The 27,682-nt window shown below is 35.2% G+C and overlaps 1 protein-coding gene across 4 annotated transcripts in view; it reads left to right on the top strand.

Moving 5' to 3' along the window:
• The window catches only part of LOC114167152 (uncharacterized), a 29,189-nt gene extending 1,704 nt beyond the window's left edge, over window positions 1–27,485 (top strand). The window contains exons 2-27 of one of the 4 annotated variants that reach the window (XM_028052131.2): window positions 331–411; window positions 1,352–1,489; window positions 2,835–2,945; window positions 3,033–3,083; window positions 3,195–3,295; window positions 4,108–4,201; window positions 4,755–4,886; window positions 6,346–6,606; window positions 6,704–6,782; window positions 7,346–7,437; window positions 7,545–7,628; window positions 8,939–9,013; window positions 9,612–9,659; window positions 9,939–10,034; window positions 10,819–11,048; window positions 11,521–15,017; window positions 15,100–15,179; window positions 15,317–15,397; window positions 16,177–16,248; window positions 16,320–16,416; window positions 16,592–16,646; window positions 17,080–17,208; window positions 17,299–17,416; window positions 18,221–18,303; window positions 26,656–26,723; window positions 26,799–27,485. In XM_028052131.2, coding sequence (XP_027907932.1) covers window positions 331–411; window positions 1,352–1,489; window positions 2,835–2,945; window positions 3,033–3,083; window positions 3,195–3,295; window positions 4,108–4,201; window positions 4,755–4,886; window positions 6,346–6,606; window positions 6,704–6,782; window positions 7,346–7,437; window positions 7,545–7,628; window positions 8,939–9,013; window positions 9,612–9,659; window positions 9,939–10,034; window positions 10,819–11,048; window positions 11,521–15,017; window positions 15,100–15,179; window positions 15,317–15,397; window positions 16,177–16,248; window positions 16,320–16,416; window positions 16,592–16,646; window positions 17,080–17,208; window positions 17,299–17,416; window positions 18,221–18,303; window positions 26,656–26,723; window positions 26,799–27,076 — 6,231 coding nt within the window. In that variant the 3' untranslated portion in view covers window positions 27,077–27,485. Of the gene's footprint in view, window positions 1–330; window positions 412–1,351; window positions 1,490–2,834; window positions 2,946–3,032; window positions 3,084–3,194; window positions 3,296–4,107; window positions 4,202–4,754; window positions 4,887–6,345; window positions 6,607–6,696; window positions 6,783–7,345; window positions 7,438–7,544; window positions 7,629–8,938; window positions 9,014–9,611; window positions 9,660–9,938; window positions 10,035–10,818; window positions 11,049–11,520; window positions 15,018–15,099; window positions 15,180–15,316; window positions 15,398–16,176; window positions 16,249–16,319; window positions 16,417–16,591; window positions 16,647–17,079; window positions 17,209–17,298; window positions 17,417–18,220; window positions 18,304–26,655 lie in introns of those variants that run through there. The other 3 variants (XM_028052130.2, XM_028052133.2, XM_028052132.2) reach the window with 3 other exon arrangements.
• The last annotated feature ends 197 nt before the right edge of the window (window positions 27,486–27,682 follow it).

The raw sequence follows: 27,682 nt of genomic DNA, 5'->3' as shown, positions 1-27,682 counted from the left end.
AACACGTTTAATTTATTAGGTACCCAATTTGAAAAAAACAATACTGCATACTCAAAATAAAATAAAAGTGGTCATATATATTGGAGACCTAAAATTTATTTAAGCCTGCCGAAATTTGAAAATGGAAAGGAAGAGTTTGTTGTGTTGCGTAGACTGTGGATAGGATTGATGTGGCAAATGGTTTGTTTGTTGTGAGTTTTTGGGGCCTGTAACTGCTTTTTCTGTGTTGCACATGATTCAGTTTGGAAGCAGTTGGACATTTGTTATTGCATTTGTGATGTTTTGTGTCTCCTTGTGTAACTAAATGGTAGTTATGTTTGTTTGTTGCAGGAGCCTTGCCTGTTGTCGCATATACGGATTTATAACAAGTCTGTACTTGAGTGGGAAATTGCGGTTGGCTTACGTTACAAGGTTATTGGATGGAAGTTGTCAATCAATGATAATTAGCAATTCTTATTCTTTTGCTCTTGTATTTTTTATTGCTTTATAAAGCCCGTATCTGAAAAGTCAAATCTTTTGGGGTCACTTTTGGTTAGTCAATAGTTTATAAAGGGAAAGTATATGGAGTACCTCATGGTTGGACGCATTCTCTTAGATCTAATTAGTGTTGAGTAAATGATGATATAACCTGACGACCACACATATTAGCCAGCAGGAATTACAAAAAAAATTGACACCTTAGACAGCAACAAATATAAATCATGTCGAGTTTAAGCTTTTATTGGATCAACTGGTTTGGACTGTTTAATATTACATCTTTCAAAAGCATAATTGTGGTCTGGACTGGAAATTGTGGATAAATAATTGACTTTAGTGTTTGTTTTTGGGTTGAATCTTTGGTATTTCAATACGATGAGAATTTAGGAAGTCTCATTGTCCTTTATTAAAGTTTTTCTGGAGACATGTTCTGTTGTTTTACTGACATAGTATCGTCAACATGGTGCATGCTTCTTGAAATCTTTCTTGACAAGATCATTCTAGAATATGATGTAATTAAGCTATGCTGATTAAATGAAATTGTTAAATTAATTGATTCGGAACAGTAATGTTGGCTAGCATTCAGTCCCACAACTTGTCTGTATGGAGGGTGGAGGTAAAATCGTTGAGTCTCACTTCACATGGATCCCACTTTATTTTCAATTGAATGTTAATTGTTTCTGTTCAGCCTTTTAATAAAAAAAATGCGCGTATAATGCTCAACTGTGCTCCTTCAATTCCTTCTTTTGACAATGATGCTGGGCTATTCCTCTGTAATTAGACATGGTTTATTTTTTCTTTTAATTATGCATATTGCAAGATGAATGACACTGTGGCCCATGCTTTGTTGATTACTTTCATATTGGCTTCCCAGCCAGAGACATTCCAGAAAGTTCGCCCACGATGTGAAGCACCTAGACGCGACATGACCTACCCTACAAATTACACTCCATGCCGATATGTGAGGATATCTTGTTTGCGTGGAAATCCCATTGCCATTTTCTTTGTTCAGGTACTTTATTTTAGCTTTACCATTTATGTTTTCATTATTTGTTATTATTCTAGAATTTGAAGTTAAATCCTATGCATGTGTGAGATCTTTTTCTTTATTTACTTTAGGCCATTTGGTTAATTAAGTAGTTAGTTGCTTATTTATAACAGTATATAAAAGGAATAACCTCTGTTGGTGTACACTTCTTTTAGATGTCTTTATTCTTCAAACATAGTATAGCCGCCAAATCTTTTTAAAAAGAAAATGTTAGAGATATTAATCAATTACATTCTAATATTTTCCATTATTAGATATTGATTTTGTTCCTTATTATTGTATCTCTTCTTCATTATAAATAAGAATACGCATGTGTACCCAACATGAAATTCATTATATTCCTACTCAGTTTGTCTTCTCATCATGGTACATGGTACCAGAACAGTACCATCCTCCATGACCTGTTTTGTCACTATTCTTTTTGACAGAAAAAAGTAGAACAATTAAAAAGCAACCCTCTATGCAATCCGTTCACTAAATCTATTTCATATTGGTTTGTGTAAAAAAGACTCACATTTTGGTGTTCTCTATGCTTTCGATGTATTCTCTCTCCTCTGTATCCCTCTCTTCTTCTTTCTTCTCTCATGTGGATAAAACTTTTTCATTCTCTCTTTTCACTTTCTTCTTTGTCCATGGAATTTCATTAATTTTTTAAATTGTAGGTTGCAATATTTGTAAGCTGTAGCAAATTTCGATAATTTAGAGCAATAAAATAGGACATGTTGACTGAAATGTGGACACACAAGCACTACCATGCCTGTGTTTCTGCTATTTATAACAAACCTGAATGCTAGATGATGCTCAACTTTTTTGATTTGTACTTTTAAATTTCTTACTTTTTTGTGTGTTTTGTTGGGTAAATGGAGGAAAGTATGCAAGACAGAAAACCAACACCTGACAAATATAAACTGCAAAGAAAACTATTTTAAAGCTAATGTATGCAAAGCTGCACTTAAAACCCTCCCAAAGATTTTTCGTTGACACCTGCCTAATATTCCGTGAGCATTTTCTTGAAAATCTCTTCTAATCTGTCCTTTCTCACAATAGCAACATTATAAACCAAAAGGCTTTTCGTAAAATACTTCTTGACAAAGTTTTTCACTCTTTGCTCTGTCACAGTCACAGCTCTTCTACATTGATTGGCTTTTTGGAACTTATGTTTCTTTGTTGTTGTTTTTTTATCTACTCCTCTATCCTCCACGATTGTGTACTCTTTTCTCTTTCTGTTTCTCATACAATTTACTTCTTTTATGAAGAAAAGGTTCATTTTGTTACCAACTGAGCTTGTTTTGTCATTTGTGTCTTGCAGTTAATAGGAGTTTCTGTGCCTGGTCTTGAGGCTGAATTTCAACCAGTTGTTAATTATTTGCTACCTCATATTTTATCTCACAAACAGGATCCTCATGATACTCATCTCCAGGTGGTTTACCTTGCTGCCAATAACATGATTATGTAGTTTAGTTCTTCTATTATCCTTCTTTCCTTTCTGATATTTCATAGTTTGCAGTTGTTGCAAGATGTGACCAGTCGGTTGCTTGTATTTCTTCCACAATTAGAGGTAGACCCAAGCATTTTTACTTTCATGGCTTGATTCATCATTCCTCCTTGTTTCTCTTTTGTTTGCCCATATTTTTGTTTAGGTCATTCAGCATTGTATGTAAAACTGCAGACAGATCTTTCCAGCTTTCCAGATAATCCTGAATCTAACCTACGATTTCTTGCCATGCTTGCTGGTCCTCTTTATCCTATTCTTCATGTGGTAAATGAAAGGTTTGTTTGCTTTTTATATCTTTCCCACTGGACAATTATTTTTCTCTAATTGGAAATTGTGATCTATAATACCTTTTTGATAAGAGAAACATAATTTCAAACAAATTTTTCAAGTAAAGCAAACTGACGAATTGTTATTTGTTAGATATTTCTAATGGTATGCTCTAAATATGGAAGTGATACTTAAATTGCATATTCTGCTTATTTCGACACTGTAAATTTTATGAGTTTTCATCTTGAATACTAAGCCATTTGATGGGCGGAAAACTGCTAAAAGATCTAAAAATTATGTAGCAGACATGCAAAAATAAGATGGATAAGAAAGATAATAGAAAATGTCAGTTTTGGAATGAATGTGTTTGGGATGAAGTTGGAGTAGCATAAGTTGAGGGGAATGCACAGACTTGCTTTGTAGTGGTTTGGTTGCACAAGACATCCCACAAAGGCCAGTAAGGGGATAAAAAAAGATAGTTTAATACTTCAAGTAAGTCAAATGGACAGACAGATTAGGGACACCTAAAGTTTTGGAGGAAACTTTGAAAGAGGCGCTATAGTTGGAATGGGTTTATTGATAATGTGGTTTTTGATAGAATTCAACGTTGTTATCCTTGTAGCCTACTATACATATGGGATTTGCATTGTTGTTTGGAAACTAATTCATGTGGTTCTTGGTTGAAAAAGGGTACAGATACCATTGCTATAAGTTACCTGAATTTCTCTAAGTACATATCTTTTTTCAATGTGTGCTTGTGCATGAATGATCTATTTGTTATTCATAATTTATGTAGCACAAATATTTTGTTTAATTACAGGACAAATTCAAAACCTCCAGGCAATATTTCTGACCTTGATGTCTCTAAAAGCAGTCAACTGTCACCAATACTAACAGTTTCCTCTAACTTTGAGGTACATTCCCCTACGTCTATTGTTTGTGCTACACCATTTTCATACAATAAGTTTGACTGTTTCCATAGTAAAAAATGAGAGAACGATCACCTTCATAGCCCCAGCTAACCCTGGAAGTAACTTCCTTTTGGGTTTCCGAAGGTCCAGATAACCTTCAAAGTCATTTTCCATTAGGTCTCGAAAGGTGCTAAAGTGACTTCATGATGCCCTGTTTATTTTATATCTGATACTGGAATCTTGTATAATTAACCATTCGCACACATTGGGCTTACGTATCCTAAATTGTCCTATTACCGTGCTTAATCTCCTTAAGTTTGACATTTATTGATTTTTTACTAGATATTTCTGCAGGGGGAAGTGATTTTAAATATGATATTTTCTTAGTTGATACAGAGACTTTTTTTTTTTTAACATTTGTCATTTTAATTTCTGAAATCCAATCAATATTCCGTGTCTTCTACATGCTTCATATTATTTACCCTCCCTGTATAGTGATGGTCATTCGACATGCATGACCCCTCTATCCATTAACCTTAATTCTTTTTTCTTGCAGCCAAGGAGATCACGTAGTGCATCACCTTTAATTTTATCTCCGTACCGTGCCATAGTTTTTAGGCCAGATGCAATTTTTGTACTTCTGAGAAAGGCATATAAATATTCTGAACTGGGCTCTGTTTGTAGAATGGTATTTATCTCTCACCCATTTAATTGTTTATCTTTATATATGCTGTCAATAAACTCTGCTCAACATCATTTAGAGTATTCTCGCGTGAGACATTACTTTTTCATTTTTTTTTCTGTAAGAATAAGAATAATATCATGTCGACATTTCCTTTCATCTTTCTTAATACCATAATATTATAAAAATAAATATTATTATAAATTATGTACATCCAATAGTATTGTTAAAATTGTATAAAAACATTTTATTATATCCAAACAATAATTTATAACAGTTATATTGTCATTATTTATCTTAAGTAATACTGTGATTATTTATTAACAGTCAATATATATATATATATATATATATGTATATTTATTTTATATTATTAAACTTTAAAGTACATATTAGGAACCATTCTATTTATAGAGTAGATAAGTATAGTTTCTTTATTCTTTATAACTTATGTATTAAATTTTTTTGTAATTATTATAATAAATAAATTATGTGAGTTAAGTCTTTAAATAACTTTTAAGAAACAGAAATATTTATTTTTTAGTTTTAAAAGACTTTTTTATGCTTTAAATCTTTAAAAGAAAAAGTATTTATGTTATATTAATATACAGGTAACTAAATAAATAATTTAATATTTGAAAATGAATTATTGAATTTTCCTTATTGATATATATATATATATATATATATATATATATATATATATATATATATATAATATTCTATATTGTGATAAAATGTGTGCAATCTCTACTACAGTTTTCTCGCATTTTATCCACTTCCTTTTTCTTTTTGTTTTAATTTTTATTGTTATAACATTCTATTTTATGTGTATCTTCACAATATTATATTATCATCATACTACAACACCAAAAGAACAGGAATATACTAAAATAATATTATATTATCCTATATTGCTGTAAAATAATATCAATTTTGTTTTATTTTTTACCTACATAAAATACCTTGAACTAAATTATGAATTGTTTCATCCAAATATTGACTTAAAGATTAATTTGATATATTAATTCTTTTGATATATTAAATAAATCTCTGAATTATTTTGTTTCTTAATTTTTAAAACTTATGTGATATGTTTCAACTATTTGAACAATAACAAAATTGATGTTAAATAAATGTCTTAGAATCTATGTCTGTACTTTAGTCCTTTTTTATAAGTTATAATATTTAATTCTTAATAAATAATAATATGAATAATATCAATCTAATTATTATCCTAATTAGTAAATTTTGCATAATTAATATTATAAAAACAAATTTCATTAACCTAATTAATATTATAATAAGTGAAATTTAATTAGTTAATGTAAAAATAAGAAATTTACTGTGCAATGCATGGATACATAATCTAGTTCAAATGCTCAATATCTATGTTTTTCTTTTATCTGTGTTCAATCCTTTGTTGCTAATGTGTTCTTCTGGCATATACTCACCTTTATTTCAGGCATCTAAAATTATGCACAAGCTCATAAATCCTGATACTGATCATGATATATCAAACCCTCAAGACGAAGTAACTTCTCTTTTGGAAGATAAATTAAATTTGGAACTGTCTAATCCTTTCACTTTAGTTGATTACTCAAACCTTTTTGGAGACGAATTCCGGATGCCAGATGAGCAGTGGGATTTCAGCTATCTTAATGTACTAGATATGGGGGTGGTAGAAGAAGGGATCTTACATGTCCTTTATTCTTGTGCATCACAGGTTTCTTTCAATAAAATGATATAATATTCCATGGTGTTGATTATATTGTCATAATTTGCATTAGTTTGTGTACATTGTTTAACACTGCAGTTTACAGCCTGTTCTTTGCAGCAAGTTGGCAGAGAGATCCTCGGACTTTTGGGCTGCACTGCCACTTATACAAGCTCTGCTGCCAGGTTAAGTGTTCCATTCATAATTTCCCTTTTTTTGTTGCTTTATTTATACTTTTTTGAAATGGAGTTTCTTATATCCCTCAAATTCTATATAAATTCTTCTCCTAATGAATTTATTCCTTTATTAAAACAATTTGTAAAAAAGAATAGCTAGCATAGAGTAATGTCATGGTACTTTAGGAAACTGGTAAAATGTGGACAGGAAGTGGGGAGCCCTAGAATATTGTTTGTCTATTGAAAAACTGGTATATCCCTTCTAAACTGTTAATATATTCCCTGTTTTATAATTCAATATATGTCAACAACAATTTCTGTTGTTTCACATTTTTATTTCAAAGGTATCATTTAAGGGATAGATTATCATCCTTAATTAATTTATTTCTTGGCATAGATGAAAATTGCGTTTTCCTAAATTATTGTGTAGGAACATAAACTTCCAGTTGTTTTACATTCTGACATAAAAAATCACATTTGTTTTAGATTGTATAATTGTTTGTCATAGCTGTGACGATTGCTTTTGTAGAACTGCTTTGTTCAATATTTGGCTTCCGCTTTGATTTTTGTAGCTCTGCGCCCATGGGTTAGCAATTCTTTTGATGTTGTTGATGATACATTTTCTCAGTGGAAACAACCTATTGTTCAACAGGCTTTATCTCAGGTTATATTCCAAAGGCATTTATAGATCCAACTGCCAAGATGTTTAAATTGTGTACTCTGTGGCATCTTATAATTTTCTTCTCTTGATTATGTGTATTATATGTGCAGATTGTTGCTACAGCAACATCAGCCACGTATCGTACGCTGGTTCATGCTTGTGCTGGTTATCTGTCATCCTACTCACCATCTCATGTTAGTCAACCAACTATTTCTTAATATTGAACTGGGATCTTATTTTTTCATGCATAGTATGTGTACGTCTGCTTGATTTCGAGCTGTATAAATTGCATTTATCCTTTTTCAACTATTTTCCTTTTTATTCTCCTTAATTTGATGTAGAAACAGTTTACTCTAGTTTGGATTAAGTTTTCTATTTGATAAAAGAAAAGAAAAAAAATCTGCAAGATGAATTACAACAGAGAACAGAACCTACAAAGAAAAAGTAAACATAAAAAAGCAAAAAGATGCACAATCCCTTTAATGTAATCAGCTTCTGTTTTAATGAAATGCTTTTAAAACCACCAAACCTGCATTTGCCAAAATGTTCAAGATATATATTTCACTGCTAGACACCTTTAGGAAAAAGTATGGAAGAGATTGAAATACTCAATACAGCCATCCATGTATGTAAGCAATACTCTTCCTTGCTTGATCTTGGGCTTAGATGTTTGGCGATTTTATTTTGTGTCAAATGAGAGAAGACTCTTGTGAGGAAAGAGAAGTTGTGGTTGGAGAAAAAAATAAAATTAAAAGAGCTTAAAAAAAAGAGATGTTGATGGTATGAAAGAGAAACATATGCATATCGAATAATCTTAGGAAATAAACTTTAAGTCTAATTCAAATTCACTAAACAGATTTATAAGATGAGATTTGCACATGTATACTATAATCTGGTCTTATCTTTAGTCGTTGTGTGATCTCTAACAAACAAGATGAGTTTTACATTCATTTATATACAGTAATTTGGTGATATCTTTAGTTGATATGAAATCTCTAACATACCCAATTAGGCCGAAGATTACCATCTTAAAAGGTGAGAATTTTAGGCTTAACTCAATTTCACAAAATTGATTTTTAAGGTGAAGTTTGCACCCTAGCATGTACAATAACTTGATTGTATCTCTAGTTGAAATGAGATCTCTAACAACCACGATGCATAGACAATTGGAAAGTCAAACCCATGGCAAAGAGAAACTACAAAGCACGTGTTTGGAAACTTGAAAAATGCCCACTGGATATGAAGAAAAAGGACCAGATTAGTTAAAAAAGACATGTTATTGAATAGTTAACTTGAAATTCAAGATAAGAAAATTTGTGCTGTTGCAACTCTGTTTTTGTATAAATTTTTGCTGGTATAAATTAAGAAATGGATAAAAGTGCTTGCACATCCTCGGTGATATCAACAAATTTATAATGTAGTAAACCAACGACTAAGAATTTCAGGCTCTATTGAAATAATTTGTTGTTATGGGTCCGCTGATTGGATATTTTCTTTCATGTAGGCTAGGGCTGCTTGTGTACTGATTGATCTGTGTTCTGGTGTGCTAGCGCCATGGATGACTCAGGTGATTGCAAAGGTACGATTGAACCTTCTTATTTGAATCCTGTGGTATTTTCAGCTATATTTTTGCTCCATTATTTTGATCCAATATTATATTTTATCTTCATCATTACTGTTGTAAATAGCATATTATTACGATAAAAATATTCTCAAATCTCCATAGTAATTAGGACAAAATATCTTTATAATCTTTGTATTCATTTCAACATATTGTTATTTCCTTATTTCAAAGGTTTTTTATTATTACAAATATAGATGATGAGAATGTAATTGGTGTGATTGTTATCAATAAAAATAATTCTTCATTTTTTTTACGTAGTTCAAGTATTACCACTATTATAATACAAAAAACTGGTGTTTAAGTTTGGTCTGTCCTTGTCCTTTTTAAACTTCAGGTTCTGGTTCTTGCTCACAATCAACATATCTGTTCTTACATTAATTGCTAATTTTTCTTTATGAAATACATTGTTCAACCATTTTGGTTAATGTGAGTGTTGTTGATTATTGAGGTAATTTTTGCTAGCCAGCTTAAATGGTGCTGCAATAAGTTATAATGTTAATTTTTTTTATAGCTATGTTTTTTGCTCACTGTCTATGGGCCTCTTTTTGCACAGGTTGATCTCGCATTGGAGCTTTTGGAGGATCTTTTGGGTATAATCCAGGTATGACAGTCGTTCTTGCTTTCTTAACGTATTTCACAATAACTGATAGTTATTTCTGCTCAGCTTTTTGGAAGTAGTGTTTGTTATCTGATAATACGTATTGTGTGAATTGAACTGCGTCTTCATGCACACATCTCTTGCATTGTATATTTATATATTTTTGGCACACGACCTTTTCAACTGTGTATTTTAGGTTGCAATGCTAGAAAGTTTGTTCAATACTCCATCATTCTCTGGCTTTTTGTTGGTTCCAAATTAAGAAACTGTCATGTCTGTCAGGATGCTCACAATTCACTTGTTCGTGCTCGTGCTGCCTTGAAATATATTGTTCTAGCTTTGTCGGGGCACATGGATGACATACTAGGAAAATATAAGGTACTTGCTCCAAATGAGAATAAGAATTATTATCTTTTCATCTCCTTTCTTATTATCTTATTGATATTGTGCTTTAGCTAAGAGATTGGTAGTTTCAATGCCAAATTAATGTGCTATGTATTTATGAAGAAGCACAATCTATATATAAAAGATAAAATTGTCTAATTGAAAAATGGCACAAAAAATAGCAACAAAAAGATGAATCCCCTTTATATAATGGTATAGATTATTTGTTAAAGGATAAAATTGTCCAATTAAAACATGACACTAAACATAGTTACAAAAGGGTGTATCCCCTTTAAAGGATAAAATTGTAATCACATAAAGGTGTAACCGCTTCATATATAATGATGTATATAAGGCAGAATGTCTGTGTTGTCTTAACCAAGCTACCATTGAGTGTGAATTTTGTACTGAGTTAGTTTGGTCCAGCAAGCTCATATGGTGACACCGGCAGTAACTGTTTCTGTTCCTTGTAATCAAGTTACCTCTAGCTATATAATATTTGTTGTAATAGGATTCTAAATGGATTGAGAAATCAAATTTTCTTTCTTCAATTCTGTCTCCCTTCTCTGTAAACTCCAACAGAGAGTTGTAAGTAGTATAAACATCTCATTGGTAAATAAGTTGTCTTTTAGAATTTCATTATCTTTACATTTTGTCCTTATTGATTTGCTGGTGATGAATGATTTAGCCCTTATCTGTGAAGTTGTTGCTTTTCATTTTCCCTAACAAACAAAAAAGAAGACCCAACTAATGTTAAACTATTTAATGTCTTCTCCAGGAAGTTAAACACAAAATCCTCTTTCTTGTTGAGATGTTGGATCCTTTTCTTGATCCTGCAATAGCTGTGTCGAAAAGCAAAATAGCATTTGGAGATTTAGCTTCCTCATTTCCAGAAAAGCAGGAACAGAATTGTACAATTGCTCTAAATATCATCCGTACAGCTGTACGAAAGCCAGCTGTGCTGCCTTCATTGGAATCAGAATGGAGGAATGGATCTGTGGCTCCTAGGTATGGCGTCACTTCCTTTCTTTGCTGTACTGTAGAAAATATAGTTGATATTTTGGATAGAAAATTTTATCTTGTGGCTTGTCTTTTATATCTATTTACATGGAAGATAAACCAAAAGTAAATATTTTATTATTTGTAGCTTATTCCCATTAATAAACAATAGCTTTTTACATGTATACAAATGGTTACACATGTTGCAACCAAGAATTATGATTAAACTTAAGACTTTTATATATATGTATGTGTATGTGTATATATCAGGTAGATAGAGAACTAATCATAATTTAGATAAAAATCTTCAATGCTCAGATAAAATGCATTTGGATCTCTTTGTGACTATTATAGTTCTTTTTTAATGACTAAAAACTAACATTACAAGTGTCCATTCCATTTATGTACCAAGTTTAATAATAAAAAATGTTAGAAACTAAACAGATTTCTTTTGTTTTACACATTTACTTTTTATCTGCAGTGTGCTTCTATCAATATTGGAACCACACATGTTTTTGCCACCTGATGTTGACCTTTGCAAGTCAGTTTTACGACCAACTGATCATGAAACTGCATCTATTTCACCTCTTTCCTCTGGCATTAATGGTGGAGGTACTTTTTCTAAGTCAATTGGTCAAGATGATTCTGATGGAAAAACCGATGTTTCAGAAACAACAGGAAAATCTGATTCTGCTGAAGATCGTAGTCTACTTTTTTCCCCACCCGAACTGCAGAGTATGACCTTGACAAATTTCTCCAATGTTCCTAAGCAAAACAGCTCTATTTCTAGCATTGGGGATATGAACTTGGAATCGAAAAACGTGGCTGAGAAACACTCCACCGATCATTTTCTTACTAATATCTTGGATGCCGGCCTTGGTTTTGAATACTTCAACCTACAGGCAGATTATTTCCAACTTCTGAACTATAATGATTCTGAACTTCGTGCTTCTGAGTTTAGACGCCTGGCTTTAGATTTGCATTCTCAGAGTGATGTCACTAACGAAAGCCATGATGCTGCAATTGATGCTCTGTTGTTAGCCGCAGAATGTCATGTAAATCCTTATTTTATTTCTTCTATTGGAGCCTCTTCAAAACTTACTGACTTGTTGAATATTAATGAATGTAAAACGGTGCAGCCTCGTGATAAAGTTAAAGTGAAAAGGACTTATGGAAAGAATAAACCTAATTTAGAAACTATTGCACATATAGAGAGAAAAAGAGATAAACTTGTTTTTCAGATACTGCTTGAGGCTGCTGAATTGGACAGGAAATATAACTTAAGAGTATCTGGTGGAGAAATTGGTCCTTATTCTGCTGAAGGTTTTGATGAAAAGATTATAAAACTGTCTCCCCTTGATGTCCAGTATGCTGATGCTCTAACCTTGGTTCGACAAAACCAAGCTCTACTATGTAATTTTTTGATCCAACGGTTGCAGGGAGACCAAATCTCAATGCATGAAATTCTCCTGCAGAGTCTTGTGTACTTTTTGCACACTGGCACTAAATTATATTGTCCTCCAGAACATGTGATTGATATCATTATAAAATATGCTGAAGACTTGAACAGGCTGCTGGCATCTTTTCATCACCAGCTGAAGGAAAGTAATTTGTATTTAACACAGGAAAGAATGAAAGGGGTAGAGCGACGTTGGTTACTGCTACAGAGATTGGTAATCGCCGCAAGTGGAGTAGGTGAAGAGCAAAGTTTTGGAAATAATATACAAAATAATTACTTGTGTGGAAATTTAATTCCTTCTTCAGCATGGATGCAGAGAATTTCTCATTTTTCTGGTTCTTTATACCCTTTGGTTAGATTTCTTGGTTGGATGGCAATATCTCGTAATGCAAAACAGTATTTGAAAGACCACATTTTCCTTGCATTTGATCTGTCTCAGCTGACATATTTACTATCCATTTTTGCTGATGACCTAGCTGTAGTTGATGATGTTGTCAGTAAAAAGTATGAAGAGGTAAAAGTTGAAGATTCACAAGTTGGAAACAGTTCTGCTAAAAGAGAGTTTGAACGAGGTAATCAATGTGATGAGGAACGATCCTTTTGTGCAATATATCCGGAGCTCTGGAAGTTCTTTCCTAATATGAAAAGGCAATTCAAATCTTTTGGAGAAGCCATTTTAGAAGCTGTTGGTTTGCAGCTGAGATCTGTTTCTTCCACTCTGGTGCCTGATGTTTTGTGTTGGTTTTCAGAGTTGTGTTTGTGGCCATTTTCTTTTGTTTCTTCAATTGGAAGTGATCAATTAAAAGGTTATAATGCTAAGAATGCCAGAGCGATAATCCTTTATATACTTGAAGCTATTATAGCTGAACACATGGAAGCTATGGTTCCTGAAGCTGCCAAGCTAGTTCAAGTGCTTGTGTCACTCTCAAGTTCTACATACTGTGATGTGTCATTTCTTGATTCTGTTTTGCGTTTGTTGAAACCTATCCTTTCTTATTCTTTGTCCAAGATTTCTCATGATGAAAATTTATTGGATGGTGATTCTTGTCTGAACTTTGAGGAATTGTGCTTTAACACTCTTCTCATGAAAATAAAACAAAAGAGTGAGGTCGGGCACAATTCTGAAGATAATGGATACAATACAGCATTGGCTATTTTTATTTTGGCATCAATCTTTCCTGATTTATCTATTCGATATAGGAGGGAGTTTTTGCAGTCTTTATTAAATCTGGCAAACTTTACTGCTTTTGCCCCAACAACTTCTTTCTTTGATTATCTCAGTGCATTTCAATGTGTTATGGATAATTGCAAATTATTATTAGTGAATAACTTAAAAGAATTTGGTGTGGTTCCTCTTCAGCTACCCCCCTATCCTCATGCAAATGGTGATGGACTTTCTGAAGATAACTTAAAACCAAATTCATGGTTTCTTAGTGATGTCTGTCTCATTGTTTATGAGAGTGATGTTCATAATGTAGATAGTAACAACTCTATTGCTGATGTTGGTCATTGTGATTTACCTTCTGATTATTTAGAAGGATTTTGTAAGGACATAGAGGGTCTCATTTCGAAGCTTAATCCAGCTATTGAGCGCTGTTGGAATCTTCATCATCAAATAAGTAGAAAACTATCAATAGCATCAGCTGAATGCTTTGTCTTTTCAAAATGTTTGACATCAGTTTCTCAAAAGTTTCATAAAGCTGAAGATGATCAAAATTCTTCAACTAAGTCATCTGACATGTTCACACTTCATTGGAGAATTGGGCTTCAAGGCCTTTGTGAATTGGCTGTTATGCTTCAAGAAAACAGTTGCTGGGAAGTTTCTTGCTTGATGCTTGATTGTTTACTTGGAGTACCCTATAGCTTTTGTCTGGATGGTGTGGTAGGCATGATCTGTTCCACAATAAAAAATGTTTCTTGCTGTGCGCCAAAAATGTCTTGGCGTCTGCAGAGTGATAAGTGGTTAACTTCTTTAATTGCTAGAGGCATCTATAACAGTCAAGAAAGTGAAGTTCCTCTAATTGACCTATTTTGTACACTGCTGGTCCATGCCGAACCTGAGCAACGTATTATAGCAGTTAAGCATTTGGGAATACTTCTTGGCCAGTGTACGAATGGAGAAAGAGCTGTGATGAATTCTAAAATTTGCTCTGACTTCATTCCAAATAAGTTAGTTTTATCCATTCCTGATTATGTTTTATCTCGTCTGGTTTCTAGTACTTGGGATGAAGTTGTTGTACTGGCCTCGTCTGATTTATCATTACATTTAAGGGTTCATGCGATGGCACTTCTTTCAAATTACATTCCATTTGCTGAGCGCCATCACTTGCAATCTTTTCTTGTGGCAGCTGATGGCATATGTTGTTTGTGTAATGCACAACCATCTCAAGATGGTCCTATACTGCAACTTTCATTAACGCTTATTGCTTATGCCTGCTTGTACTCACCAGCTGAAGATATTTCTTTGATTCCTCAAAATTTATGGGAAAATATTGAAACTTTGGGGTCTACAAAACATGGTATTGATCTTTATCCTTGCTGTCTGTATGAAATGGCGTACTAGAAATTTTGATTATATTATACATCTTCTAACTTTTCTAGATGGCAAGCTCGGAGACCTTGAAAAGAGGACATGTCAAGTCCTGTGTAGATTGAGGGATGAAGGAGAAGAAGCCAAAGAGGTATCTTCTATAATGAAACTAGTCATTCATGCCAGTTTAAACAAAAAATCATTAAGTCCTTTTCCTGTCCATGGCATAATTTTGTATTTTGTTTATCTTATCTCATAATGAATTCTAAAATTATGCTTCTATGCAAGGCCCTGAAAGAAGTGCTTTCTTCAAATTCTTCAAAGCAGTATGACCCAGATTTTGCTAATACACGTGAATCTATTAACCAGGTAATAATATAATATACTTAAAATAACCATATCATCTTTTCAATTTTCAGGAAAGTCCAAATTTTGTTTCCAAATTTTGTTTACTTAAAATAACCATGCAACGTATACTGTATAGCTGCTTATAAATTTATTGTCACATAATATTTAATCCTTCCCTAGTTTGTGGACTCGAGTGAATATTTAACACATTCTTTGTGTTGATTTTAATCTGTCAGATAGCATATTTAACACATGTTAAATATGTAAATAGCTATTAACTAGAAATTATGGATGCAGTTACCACAACTAAGGGATTTGATTTATTTGTATGCATTTAGGATTTATGATTGATTCTATTTACCCTGATATATGATAAAACGACTGTGCTCAATGAATATATTGGTTGAGATTCCAATTTGAGATATGGTCAAATATTATTATATAAGTGGATGCAAACTTTACAAGCCAATTTTATGAGGTTGAGTTAAAGTTCATTTTCTAAAATATACAACACATCTTTCAGACATTTTCCTTTTGTAAAATTGGAAGTACAATTAAATTTGCACTGCTGTTGGTATATAACTAATGATTCATGCAAGATTCTTGTGAACATGTAGTGAAAAGATTATTTTTTTTCAATTGGGTAACGAAGTATTTCAATCTATTTATACTAAAATCTAGGTGAATTGGTCATCTGTTTATACTATTTTCAGCTGGTATGCACTCTGGTTGGTCATAGTAGCCAATTTTTCTACAACTGTTTTATGTCTTATTTTCTTAATAGATTAAGTTTGCAACAGGTACTTGGCAACTTAACAGCAGTGCACTCATACTTTGATTTATTCTCACAAAAGATCGAGCAAGATGATATGGTATGTGTGATCATTAGCTAAATGCATTTGTTATTTATATGATTAGTTACATATCATTGAATATTTTCTAGGAGCTTGAGGAGGCTGAATTGGAGCTAGACATCATACGAAAGGAACATTCATTTCCAGGGCGAATGGAGGATTCGGAAGAATTGAATCAGATTCCAGGTCTACGTCTACCCCTTTAGTAGATTTTGGTCTAGTATATATTGATTCTTATAACCAAGGGACACAAAAGTCTTCATACACTTGTTTATTGTTGTCTTGTAACTTCTTCATTGTTATAGTTGCTGAAAATCCTCCACCCTCCTTCAAATTTGATTTATTAATTTGAATTTTACAGCCAACAAAAAGGATGTGTCAAGGCTTCGGCAAATCAAAGAGTGCATCCGTTCCCTGTAAGTGGTTGTAGTTTTCTCTTCAACTAATAGTAAACATCCACTTGGAAAATAATGCTAATTGAGAAACCCTGTAGATAATAAAACCTGATTTACTCACATTCAGTTTTATATTTGAATTATTTTCTCTTGGATGGCTTGATTTAGAGGGTTTGCATGCTTTTAAGTATGAGCTATTTTGTAAATCTCCCTGTTGAAGTATTTTCTTCTTGATGGTTTGATTTGTAGGGTTTGCTTGTCTTTAAGTATGAACCATTTTATGATCGGTTGTAATCGTTGGCAACTATGGTTTACTGTCAGTTTTGTTGTGTGTGTGTGTGTGTGTTAAATGTTATCTTTTCTTTCGGTCTTTCTCCTTTTTTGAAATCTTAACCATTTATGCTGTTGAGGAACGTTGCAAAGTGTTTGAAACTTGTTCATATTATGTTATCAGAGAAAAGTCCAAACTTAAAGAAGATATTGTAGCCCGTAGGCAAAAGAAACTACTTATGAGACATGCCCGTCAAAAACATTTGGAAGAAGCGGCTTTACGGGAAGCAGAACTTCTACAAGAACTTGATAGGTTTTAGCTCTTGTTGAGTATTTTGGTGCTTGATGTATATTGTTTTGATATTTTTACTTGAAGCTGAGGATTTTAATAACTATTCAACAGGGAAAGAACAGTTGAAATGGAAAAGGAGCTGGAAAGACAAAGATTGCTAGAAATAGAGCGTGCTAAAACAAAGGAATTGCGTCACAATCTGGACATGGAGAAGGAGAGGCAAACACAGGTAATCCCACTACGGGAGTTGTTATTGTTAAACGTGTTGTAAACATATCATACTGATTCGTACAGTTATTTAAACTCCTAAGTTATTTAACCCAGCACATTAAGACTTACTAAACTTAATATTCTAGAGACTATTGAAGCTGGCATGTAGTTTCAAACATAACTGAGGCAAGGACCATTTAATAAACATATGTCCTAATCTGTCATTAGATTTTAAATGCCGCTACAATTTGTCTAGGCTCAACCACTGAATCACCAGTTCAGTTGGAGAAAATCTCAATGTGCTCGGTCCTTGTAATAATTTCAAGATATATGTAGGTTGCTTGATTGTACCTAATCCCCATTTACAGTGAGACCATCATTACATTAACGCAATTATCAAGTGCAAATCACTTGCATTTCTCTTCTCCTGAGGGTTACTTCCCTACAAATATCACTACAAAATAGAATGAACAAACTTCATTTAGTGTTGCTAGGCATTAGAAACGGACTACGCTTAAAAGCTGGCTCAAGGGATTAGAACTGTGCAAGTCTAGTAGAGGAATAGTATTCCTTTTGAGTGCCAGGTGGAACAAGTCTAACAATCCTTAAGCATATTGCTAGTGAGTTGTCGAATTCCATTCTGGTTGTCTTTTTCAGTTCTAGGCTGCTGTTTTATGATTATATATGTATATGCATATTCTTCCCTTAATCAAAGAAGTAGCAGAAGTAAAAATTCTGCATCATGAGTTGAGTAAGCTTAATAGTTATATATTTTTTTGCTTAGGGATTTTGAAATATTTTTTACCTCTTAAATTATATGCAGAGAGAACTACAGCGTGAAATAGAGCAAGCAGAATCAGGACTTCGACCTTCTCGGCGTGATTTTTCATCCTCCACTCACAGTAGGTAAGCTGTTAAATCAGTTGCGCAAATACGGTGTTCTGGCTTTAAATTATTTTCTTTCTCTACTCTGTTGGAAAGAATGGATGAATTTTGTGTTTTTCCATGGTTTTGTATTTGCTTCATGGAGTTTTGGGTTTCTCATTCTGTAGTAACCCTAGGAATAGATTTCATGGAAGAGAAAATTGAGGATCTGGTAGTAAAGGGCGTAAGAGCTGCTAGTGGAAGCATACAGCCTGAAATACCTTCCTCTAGTTCCTCAATTGCAGGTTCACCAACTATATTTCTTTCTGGATACAGTACAGTTTTAGGCACCGGGTACAGTTATTTCTGGATGCAGGACAGTTTCAGGCAAGCTCCCTACGATCTTACAGTCGTATTTTCAACCGGATGATAGTGGCCGCACATATGCAGAAAATGTGGATGGAAGCAAGGTTTCCATGGGTATCAACAGTTTTGTAGTGATGATCAGATTAGAAGATTTGGATCCCAAAGAATAGTTGAAAGGGAACCAGGTCGAGGACATCGGGAGAATATAGGAATGTGGTAGCAAGGATCAAACTGTTGAGCACTTGGCCATAAAGCATAAGCTAAGGACTAGTTTATATCTCTTAACTGTTTGTTATAAAACCCTTCACGAGCCTTCTACTACTAGCTCAAACTTTTGAAAGAGTTGGTGTCATGAGCACTTGGCCATTATTACAATTAAATCTACTGTAACATAGAAAGAAAAACAGAGAAAAGAAAACCAGCAGAGAATTTATGAAAGATCTTCTTATTATTGATAGACCAGAATGTTGGCCTTTATATATAGGGAACATCTAACAGAAAGGAATATATTCTCTAGAGCTGAGCTGTCACAGTGGTTATAACCGTATAACAAATACAGAATCTGAGTCAAAACAGAATTGCAGAATATAATTCTATATACTCTAACATTCCCCCTCAAACACAAGGTTATTGAAAGGAATCAATAACATTGAGTTTGTGACGTAAGATACAGAACCGAGCTTGAGAGAGGGATTTGGTGAGGATGTCAGCAACTTGATCAGTAGCAGGGATGTGGGAGACAATTAAAGAGCGATCCAAAACCTTTTCTCGAACAAAGAAGATGTCTAATTCCATGTGCTTTGTGCGAGAATGTAGAACTGGATTATGGCTCAAAGCGACAGTACTTTGATTATCACAATAGATGACCGGTGTGGCACACGCAATTTTTAACTCTTTAAGAAGAGATTGCAACCATAAGAGCTCAGAAGCAGTGATAGCAAGGCTGTGATCGGCCTCTGCACTGGACTGAGCAACTAAAGTTTGTTTCTTAGACCACCAAGAAACCAAATTTTTACCAAAATAAATACAAGCACCTGAAGTGGACCTTCTGTCATCAATATCCGAGGCCCAATCAGCGTCACAGAAAGCAGTGAGAGTATATTGGGTAGAACTAAGAGCAGGCTGAAGATGTAACCCATAAGAAAGAGTACCCTTTAAATAGCGCAGAATGCGTTTGACAGCTTTCCAGTGATCAGATAAAGGTTGAGACATGAATTGGCAAACTTTATTGACACTAAAGCCAATCTCAGGTCTGGTTATAGTGATATATTTCAAAGCACCCACAATGGATCTGTAGAGAGCAGGATCATCAAAGTAGTCAGAGCCATACTTGGAAAGTTTGAGGCCACCTTGAAGAGGAGTGGAAATGTCTTTAGCTTCTGTCATGCCAGCTTTGACAAGGAGATCACGAATGTATTTGGTTTGACAGAGAAGAAGAGAGCCATCAGGAAGATGTTTTACCTCAATACCCAAAAAATACTCAAGATCACCAAGTTGTTTAAGAGCAAAAACAGCATGCAGTTTGGATATTATAGATTGCAGCAACACAGCAGAAGACCCAGTGAAAATTATGTCGTCAACATAGATAAGCACATAAACACAATCAGAAGCAATAGTGAGAACTAACAGAGAGGGATCACATTTGCTGTGAACAAATCCAACACTGACCAAGGTAGAGGTAAGTCTATCATACCAAGCGCGTGGGGCTTGTTTTAAGCCATAGATGGAACGATGAAGTTTGCAAACAAGAGACGAATCAGGAGACTCAAAACCAGGAGGTTGAGTCATGTAGACATCTTCCTGTAAAATGCCATTTAAGAAGGCATTATTGATATCAATTTGTTGCACAGACCAGCGATTGATTAGAGCAAGTGTAAGAATCAACCGAACAGTAACCGGCTTAACAACTGGAGAGAAAGTCTCAGAATAGTCACAACCTAACCTTTGATGAAACCCTTTAGCAACAAGACGGGCTTTATACTTTTGGATAGAACCATCTGGGTTTTCTTTGATGCGAAACACCCATTTGCAACCAATAGCAGTGCGGCCAGAAGGAAGAGCAGTAAGGGACCAGGTCTGATTGGCCATTAACGCATCATATTCACATTGCATAGCCTCACGCCAAGGAGGAGAAGACAAAGCTTGCTTAACAGTGGAAGGTTCTGCAACAGTTAGAAGTAAGGTGGGAAACCTACAGGGTTTAACAATGCCAGATTTTGAACGGGTTTGCATAGGATGAGTGGGTTGAGATGGTAAAGGCAAAACAGGAGGCAAGGAGTGAGACTCAGGAGAAGAAGTTGACACAGGAAAAGGAGGAACAACAGGTGGGTCTAATGAATGGGATTGGGAGGAGAAAGACACAGGAGGAGACAAAACAAGAGGTGTGTCAAGAGTAGCATGCTGAGTGGGAGTGACAATCACAGAAGGAATGATGCCAAGAGGAAGAACCCGAGAGGATGAAGGGGCTAATAAAGGAGGCTGGACTTGAGTGGCAAAGGGAAAAGTATGTTCATCAAAAACAACATCCTTAGATATAAAAATTTTGCCATTAGTATCAAGACATTTGTACCCTTTGTGACAAGGGGAATATCCTAAAAAGGTACAGGCTGTGGACCTAAACTGTAATTTGTTGTTATGGTAAGGATGTGTGTGTGGAAAACAAGCGCAACCAAAGATTTTGAGGAAATGGTAGTCAATTTCTTTGTGAAAAAGAGTGAAATATGGGACATGATAAGGAGTAGTAGATGAGGGAAGACGATTGATGATATAAACGGCAGTGTGGAAAGCATGGTCCCAAAAAGACAGAGGAAGAGAAGCTTGAGATAGAAGAGGAAGACCCATGTCCACAATGTGACGATGTTTGCGTTCGACTACACCATTTTGGTGGTGAGTATGAGGACATATAAGACGATGGTGAATACCAAGGGATGTGAGATAATGAGTGAAAGGTCTAAATTCACCACCCCAATCTGTTTGAATTTCTGTAATTTTGTGATTCAATTGAAGTTCAACAGAAACTTTAAATTGTTTAAAAACATGGATGGTTTCAGATTTGTGCTTTAGAAAATAGATCCAAGTGTATTTGTTGTATGCATCAACAAATGAAACATAATAGTTATACCCCATGGAAGATTTAATGTGCGAGGGACCCCACAAATCACAAAAAACAAGTTGTAACGGCTTAGTATAAGAATTTAAAGAGGAGTGAGAAGGAAGTTGGTGGGACTTTCCCATACAGCATGCTACACAGAAATCTGAAGAAATTTTATTTAATGGAGAGAGATTATAGCATTTAAGAACATTTTGTAAAACGGTAACAGATGGATGGCCTAGCCTATTATGCCAAAGGGAAAACATAGTGAACTTGTGTGTGGGTACAGTGGAAACAGAGGGTGCTTTGTGTGTAACAGAAACAAATGGAGCATGAAGAGAAGGCTGACGATGAGAACGCAACGGAGGCAGAGGAAATTGATACAGACCATCACGACCAAGATACCCACGAAGCAAGATGGAGTGATCAACCTGAGACTTGACAAAACAAACAGAGGAGTGAAATTCGAAATACACGTTATTATCTTTGGCAAACCGACTAACACTCACAAGGTTTTTATTAAGGGCAGGAACATGCAACAAATGCTTAAGCTGCAAAGAGATGTGGGGATCATGAGAAGAAGAAAATGTTGCAGAACCTGAAAGATGAATGGGCAAACCTTGTCCGTTACCAAGGAAGACATGATCATCCCGGGAAGAAGGCATAGGGTCAATAATATTTGTGGCATCAGGGGTTATATGATGTGACGCGCCAGAGTCAACAAACCAGGTCTGAGACTGCTGGGCAGGAACCGGGACAGGTGGGGCATATGTAGGAGGTGGAGGTGGGGCATGAGTAACATATGCATGAGGCGGAACAGATGGCATAGGATGAAGAGAAGACGCCTGTGGTGGATGAGAACGTGGCGAGAAAGAGGCTCCTGGAAACTGAGTGCCTTGAAAGTGAGGTGAATGGGAGGAATAAAAGTGTTATTGAGGCGGTGCAGAAGCAAAAGTATATGATGGAGCCACATAGTTGGGGTCAAAGCGAAAATAACAAACTGAAGCGGTGTGGCCATACTTGGTGCAAACTTGGCATTGAACGTTGCTACGACCAGAGCGCCCACCCCTACGACCACGACTGGATCTGCCGCGCTGATAATAACCTCCCCGTGTAGAGGGCGGATGGGGAAAGCGAGGATGAGACGGCGAGCGCATTTCAGTAACTTGAACAGTGGGGGTTGAAGCTGTTTGTGAATGTGCCTGAGTGAGGTTGAGAGAAACACTGTCATTATCATGTTTGAATCGCTCAAGGCGTGCTTCCTGAGCGACCAACAGTGACTTGATCTCGGCAAACGAGAACAGTTCAGGTTTGCTATGCATAAGAGAAAGAAATGCTTCATATTCAACGGGAAGGCCTTCAAGGAGAATATCTAACTGTTCGGACTCAGAAACAGGATCACCAATCGAATTAAGAGAGTGAACGAGAGCCTTGATACTGAGAAGAAATTCACTAATAGAGCGATCACCTTTCTTGATGGTGCGGAGTTCTGTACGCAGCTGACGTGCCCGAGCCTTTGTCTGAGAGTGGAAATGGGTATGAATTTTTTCCCAAACTTGAAACGCATGATTACAACCAAGCATACGCGCTAAGAACGGAGTAGATAAGGAAGACTGCAACCATGAAAGTAAGAGCTGATCTTGGGTCTCCCAAGTTGTGTATTCTGGATTTTCAATCCCTAATTCATGATCAGCAAGAGAGAGAAATTGCAAGGGAATGGACGGATTGACGAGATAACGATGAAGACGATGGGCTTTAATCACAGGCTCGACTTGTTGTTTCCAAACTAAAAAGTTAGTGTCGGATAGCTTCTCAGATATGACATACGAGAAGATGATCGGAGTCGTCGACGAAGATGCCATTGGAGAAAGAGGAGTCGTGAGCTCAGGACCGGTGCCCATAAATTAGGCTTCACGCTCTGGATACCATATTACAATTAAATCTACTGTAACATAGAAAGAAAAACAGAGAAAAGAAAACCAGCAGAGAATTTATGAAAGATCTTCTTATTATTGATAGACCAGAATGTTGGCCTTTATATATAGGGAACATCTAACAGAAAGGAATATATTCTCTAGAGCTGAGCTGTCACAGTGGTTATAACCGTATAACAACTACAGAATCTGAGTCAAAACAGAATTGCAGAATATAATTCTATATACTCTAACAGCCATAAAGCATAAGCTAAAGATTAGTTTATATCTCTTAGCCGACTTTTGTAAAACCCTTCATGAGCCTTCAACTAATAGCTCAAACTTTTGAAAGAGTTGGTGTCATAGTTTTAAAGCCTCAATGTCAAAGTGGTCAAAGAATTAAATTCTTGCTGCCCTTCTAAATTAAAGTTGAAATTTAGCTCAAAATGAGCTTGCTCGTACGAGAATGTGTGTTAACTGAAGTTAGTTGGTTCACGACACTAGGCTTAAAGTTTACAAGGCACGAGTTTCACAATGACCGTTGTTGACACCACCAATGCACTCACCGGTGGCACTCATCGCCACCCTCACAATCCCCTGCAATTGCCACCCTCACAATCCCTTGCGATTGCTGCCCTCGAGAGCCTTTGTGATTGCCGTCCTCACAGTCCCTTGTTATTGTCGCCCTCGCTATCGTCAACGCTCTTCGTCCTGGTCCCTCACTGTCATCGACGCTCTCCACCCTCTCGTCGCCTGCGCTGCTTTTTTGCTCCTCTTCATTTAGAATTTGAAGAAAAAAATGGGTAGACCATTTTTTATGAATTTATAAATTTATTTGTTTTATGAGCGTCTTATGAATTATGAACTTTTTTAATTATATTATTAATCATGAACCCGTTTTGTAAGTTATGTATGAGTTATTTTTATTATTTGTATTATTTTAATGATATTTCTTTTTATAAATATATGTTTTCATCTACATATAACTCTTACGAGTCGAGTTACGATCTTTTGTCTCCCACTTGATTCTCTTGCAATCCTTGACTTTGACAACATTGATTATAGTATTAGTGATAGCAAACCATACAATACAAGTTGGTTTTGTGAGGTTTAGTTGGACTTAAAGAATGGTGTTAGAGCCTATCCTAACATAGTTTGTTAGGTGCATCATGACAACCTTATGTTATTGTACTACCTACAAATATCTAATCTCACACTTGCAATTTTCAATTTTCAGTAAGAGAATGTGTTGGATATCTACTTGAGATATTGATAGAACACTTGAGGAGGGGCTGATACAGAAGGAGAAAGATAGTGAAGAAGGCCGTGTTAGTGGAAGGCCCAAAATATGGAAGGTTTACTCTAGGAGGAAGAAAACAGGCTCAGAGAATATTAATTAGTTAGGAAGAGAATATTAATTAGTTAGGAAGGGTAATGACGTGGAAAAAGAATACAAGTATTTGAGAAGGGAAGAAAGAGAGAGGGGAGTACGGAGAGTTTGTTATGAAATAGGGTGAGAAGAGTGGTCTCTCTGGAGGAGTCATGGACTCTGGAAATATACTATACTGTCTTACAGTCAGTTTGCTCATTTTTAAATATTCAATAATACAGTTTCCATGCACTATCTTTTCCTGTTCTGTTTTGATTTGATTTTGCTGTCATAGTTCTATCAGATATGGTCAATTTGTAGTATATAAGTGGGTGTCACCTTACAAGCCCGTCTTGTGATGTTGAGTGTGGCTTAAAAGTTCACTTTCTAAGAAAATTCATTTAAGTTCTACTTGTAAGAGTGATAAGATTCTGAACTTTAATGGGAAAGAGAATTTATAAGGTGATGCGAGTGAGAAAAATAGATGCAAGAGATGCTGAAACCGAAGAGATCATCTAAAATATTCTAAAGATGACATGATAAATATTTCTATTTTTTCTGTCTCCCCCTCAAGTTGAAGCTCACTTAGCTATAAACTTGTTACAATAAATAATTCATTTCCCAACAAATAAATAGAAAACATACAAATTCAGTTTACCAAAAGGAATCTTTTAAGGGAACTCGAGGATGTTGGATAAGTAGGATAAATTGTAAAGGTAGTTGGAATGATCATTAGCAAGCTAAGCGAGGTACGACCTTCAAACCAATTTTATTGGGGACAAAATATTTAAACTGGAAGCTAAGTGTAACAATGTCTTCTGGGATAGAGGCAACGCTGGTGCACATAGGGTGAAGACCAGATTAGTGCAGTTGGGACACAGATAGGAGCGAGGCATCTTGGACAAAGATGAGGCAGTACATTTGGGAGAAGTGTTATTCTAGCAAATTGGAGTAGCCAATTCTTTTGAAAGTTGGTGAACATTTGTTCATAGACAAGTTGACTGCACCTGTAAGTCATTTCACCAAAAAATATTTGGCTAGCAAATTAGAGTGCCAGATTAGGTCATACAAAAATAGTGAAAGTCATGCTAGAAGGAAGAAATAAAAGAGGGGACTAATTGGAGTTCTATTTTTTGCGGGAAATTCATGGGTGAAATACTGACAAAATAGGTCATGATATTGAGAGCGACAGAAACAGATGCAAGAGATCATATTGGTCTCTTGTCCACTATCATGGCATTGGTGGACGTTCACTTCTAGCTGTATTTTTGACCATTTGGCGCAGTCATGACAGTTTCCTTCTGTCTCTTTTGGATGTGTTGTTTTAAGCTTTGTTTTTGTCTTTCGAAGAATATCATAGTCAGCACCGGTTATTTTTCCTTCCTAATGAATAATTTTATTTTTCACGGGGAGAGAGGGATATAATTATCTGTAGAAGTGGCTTGTAATCTTGATGTGGCCTGGCCTGAAAAGCCCATGCCATGGTCCAAAAATCATTTTGAAAAGTTAGAGTCCTCTTCTATTGGTCTCTAGGCTACTACTATATCCTCTTCCGTTTGTTGTGTTTTTCTTAAAATACTTGAGTCATTGTTTGTTTTGAGGCTTGCACTATAAATTGCTTCATGTGGTTTTGTGGGTTTGTGATCTTGTTTCAGCCGACCCAGGGATAGATTCCGCGAAAGAGAAAATGGAAGATCTGGTAACGAAGGGAGCACTAGAGCTGGTAGTGGAAGCTTACAGCCTGAAATTCCTTCCACCAGCTCATCAATTGTACCCTCACCGACTATAGTTCTTTCAGGATCTCGGACATTCACAGGACAACTTCCTACTATTTTACAGTCGCGTGACCGACAGGATGACACCGGCAGCATGTACGAAGAAAACATTGACGGAAGCAAGGATTCAGGGGACACCAGCAGCATTGGAGATCCAGAATTAGTATCGGCATTTGAAGGTCCTTCTGCTGGATACGGTTCTCAGAGGCACGGTTCAAGAGGAAGCAAGTCAAGGCAAGTTGGAGAACGAAGGGACAGAGACAGCAGACGTGAAGGGAAATGGGAAAGGAAACATTCTTAGCTACTACTGACCATGGAGTTGTGCATTAGATTAGGCCTCTGTGTATATATATAATATAATAATATATTTATATATACATGCGCAAAACCAAACCTTGGGAGTGGACATTTGTACAACTTTAATTTGGAGAATTCTGTGCAGAACCATGTGCAACATGGTAAAACATTGTTGTAGATTAGTATGTATAGCTGAATTAGATGTTGGTCCATATTTTGGGCAACTGTACCAGTTTCTGTACAATAGTTTTGGAGGACTGGCAACTAGATTATGCAAGATTAGATCTTTTCCGCTCCAATCAGTGTAATCATCTGAAATTTGATTCAGTGACTGTTAAGTTTACCCTGTCACCAAATTTATTTTTCGTCTGCTGTAATAGATTCCTGGAAATGCAACATTTTAACCGTTCTAACTGTTTTGATTGATGGTGTTCTATAAATTAGATGATGGATAGGAGTGTCAAAGTTTGTTGATTTTGTGGGTTAAGCTATAAAAATGAGTTAGTTAAATTCAATTTACTTTTTTATGTGAGCAAGAAATTTTGTATTTTAGTGCAAAGTATTTACTTACTTTATTAAATATTGTTACGAAGATAATAATTAAAAATTA

This window comes from Vigna unguiculata, chromosome 10, assembly GCF_037176805.1.
Source record: "Vigna unguiculata cultivar grain cowpea cultivar isolate G323 ecotype 2 chromosome 10, ASM3717680v1, whole genome shotgun sequence".
NCBI classification, from domain to species: domain Eukaryota; kingdom Viridiplantae; phylum Streptophyta; class Magnoliopsida; order Fabales; family Fabaceae; genus Vigna; species Vigna unguiculata.
The sequence above is the reverse complement of the archived record's forward strand: the minus strand, read 5'-3'. Positions and strand labels throughout refer to the sequence as shown.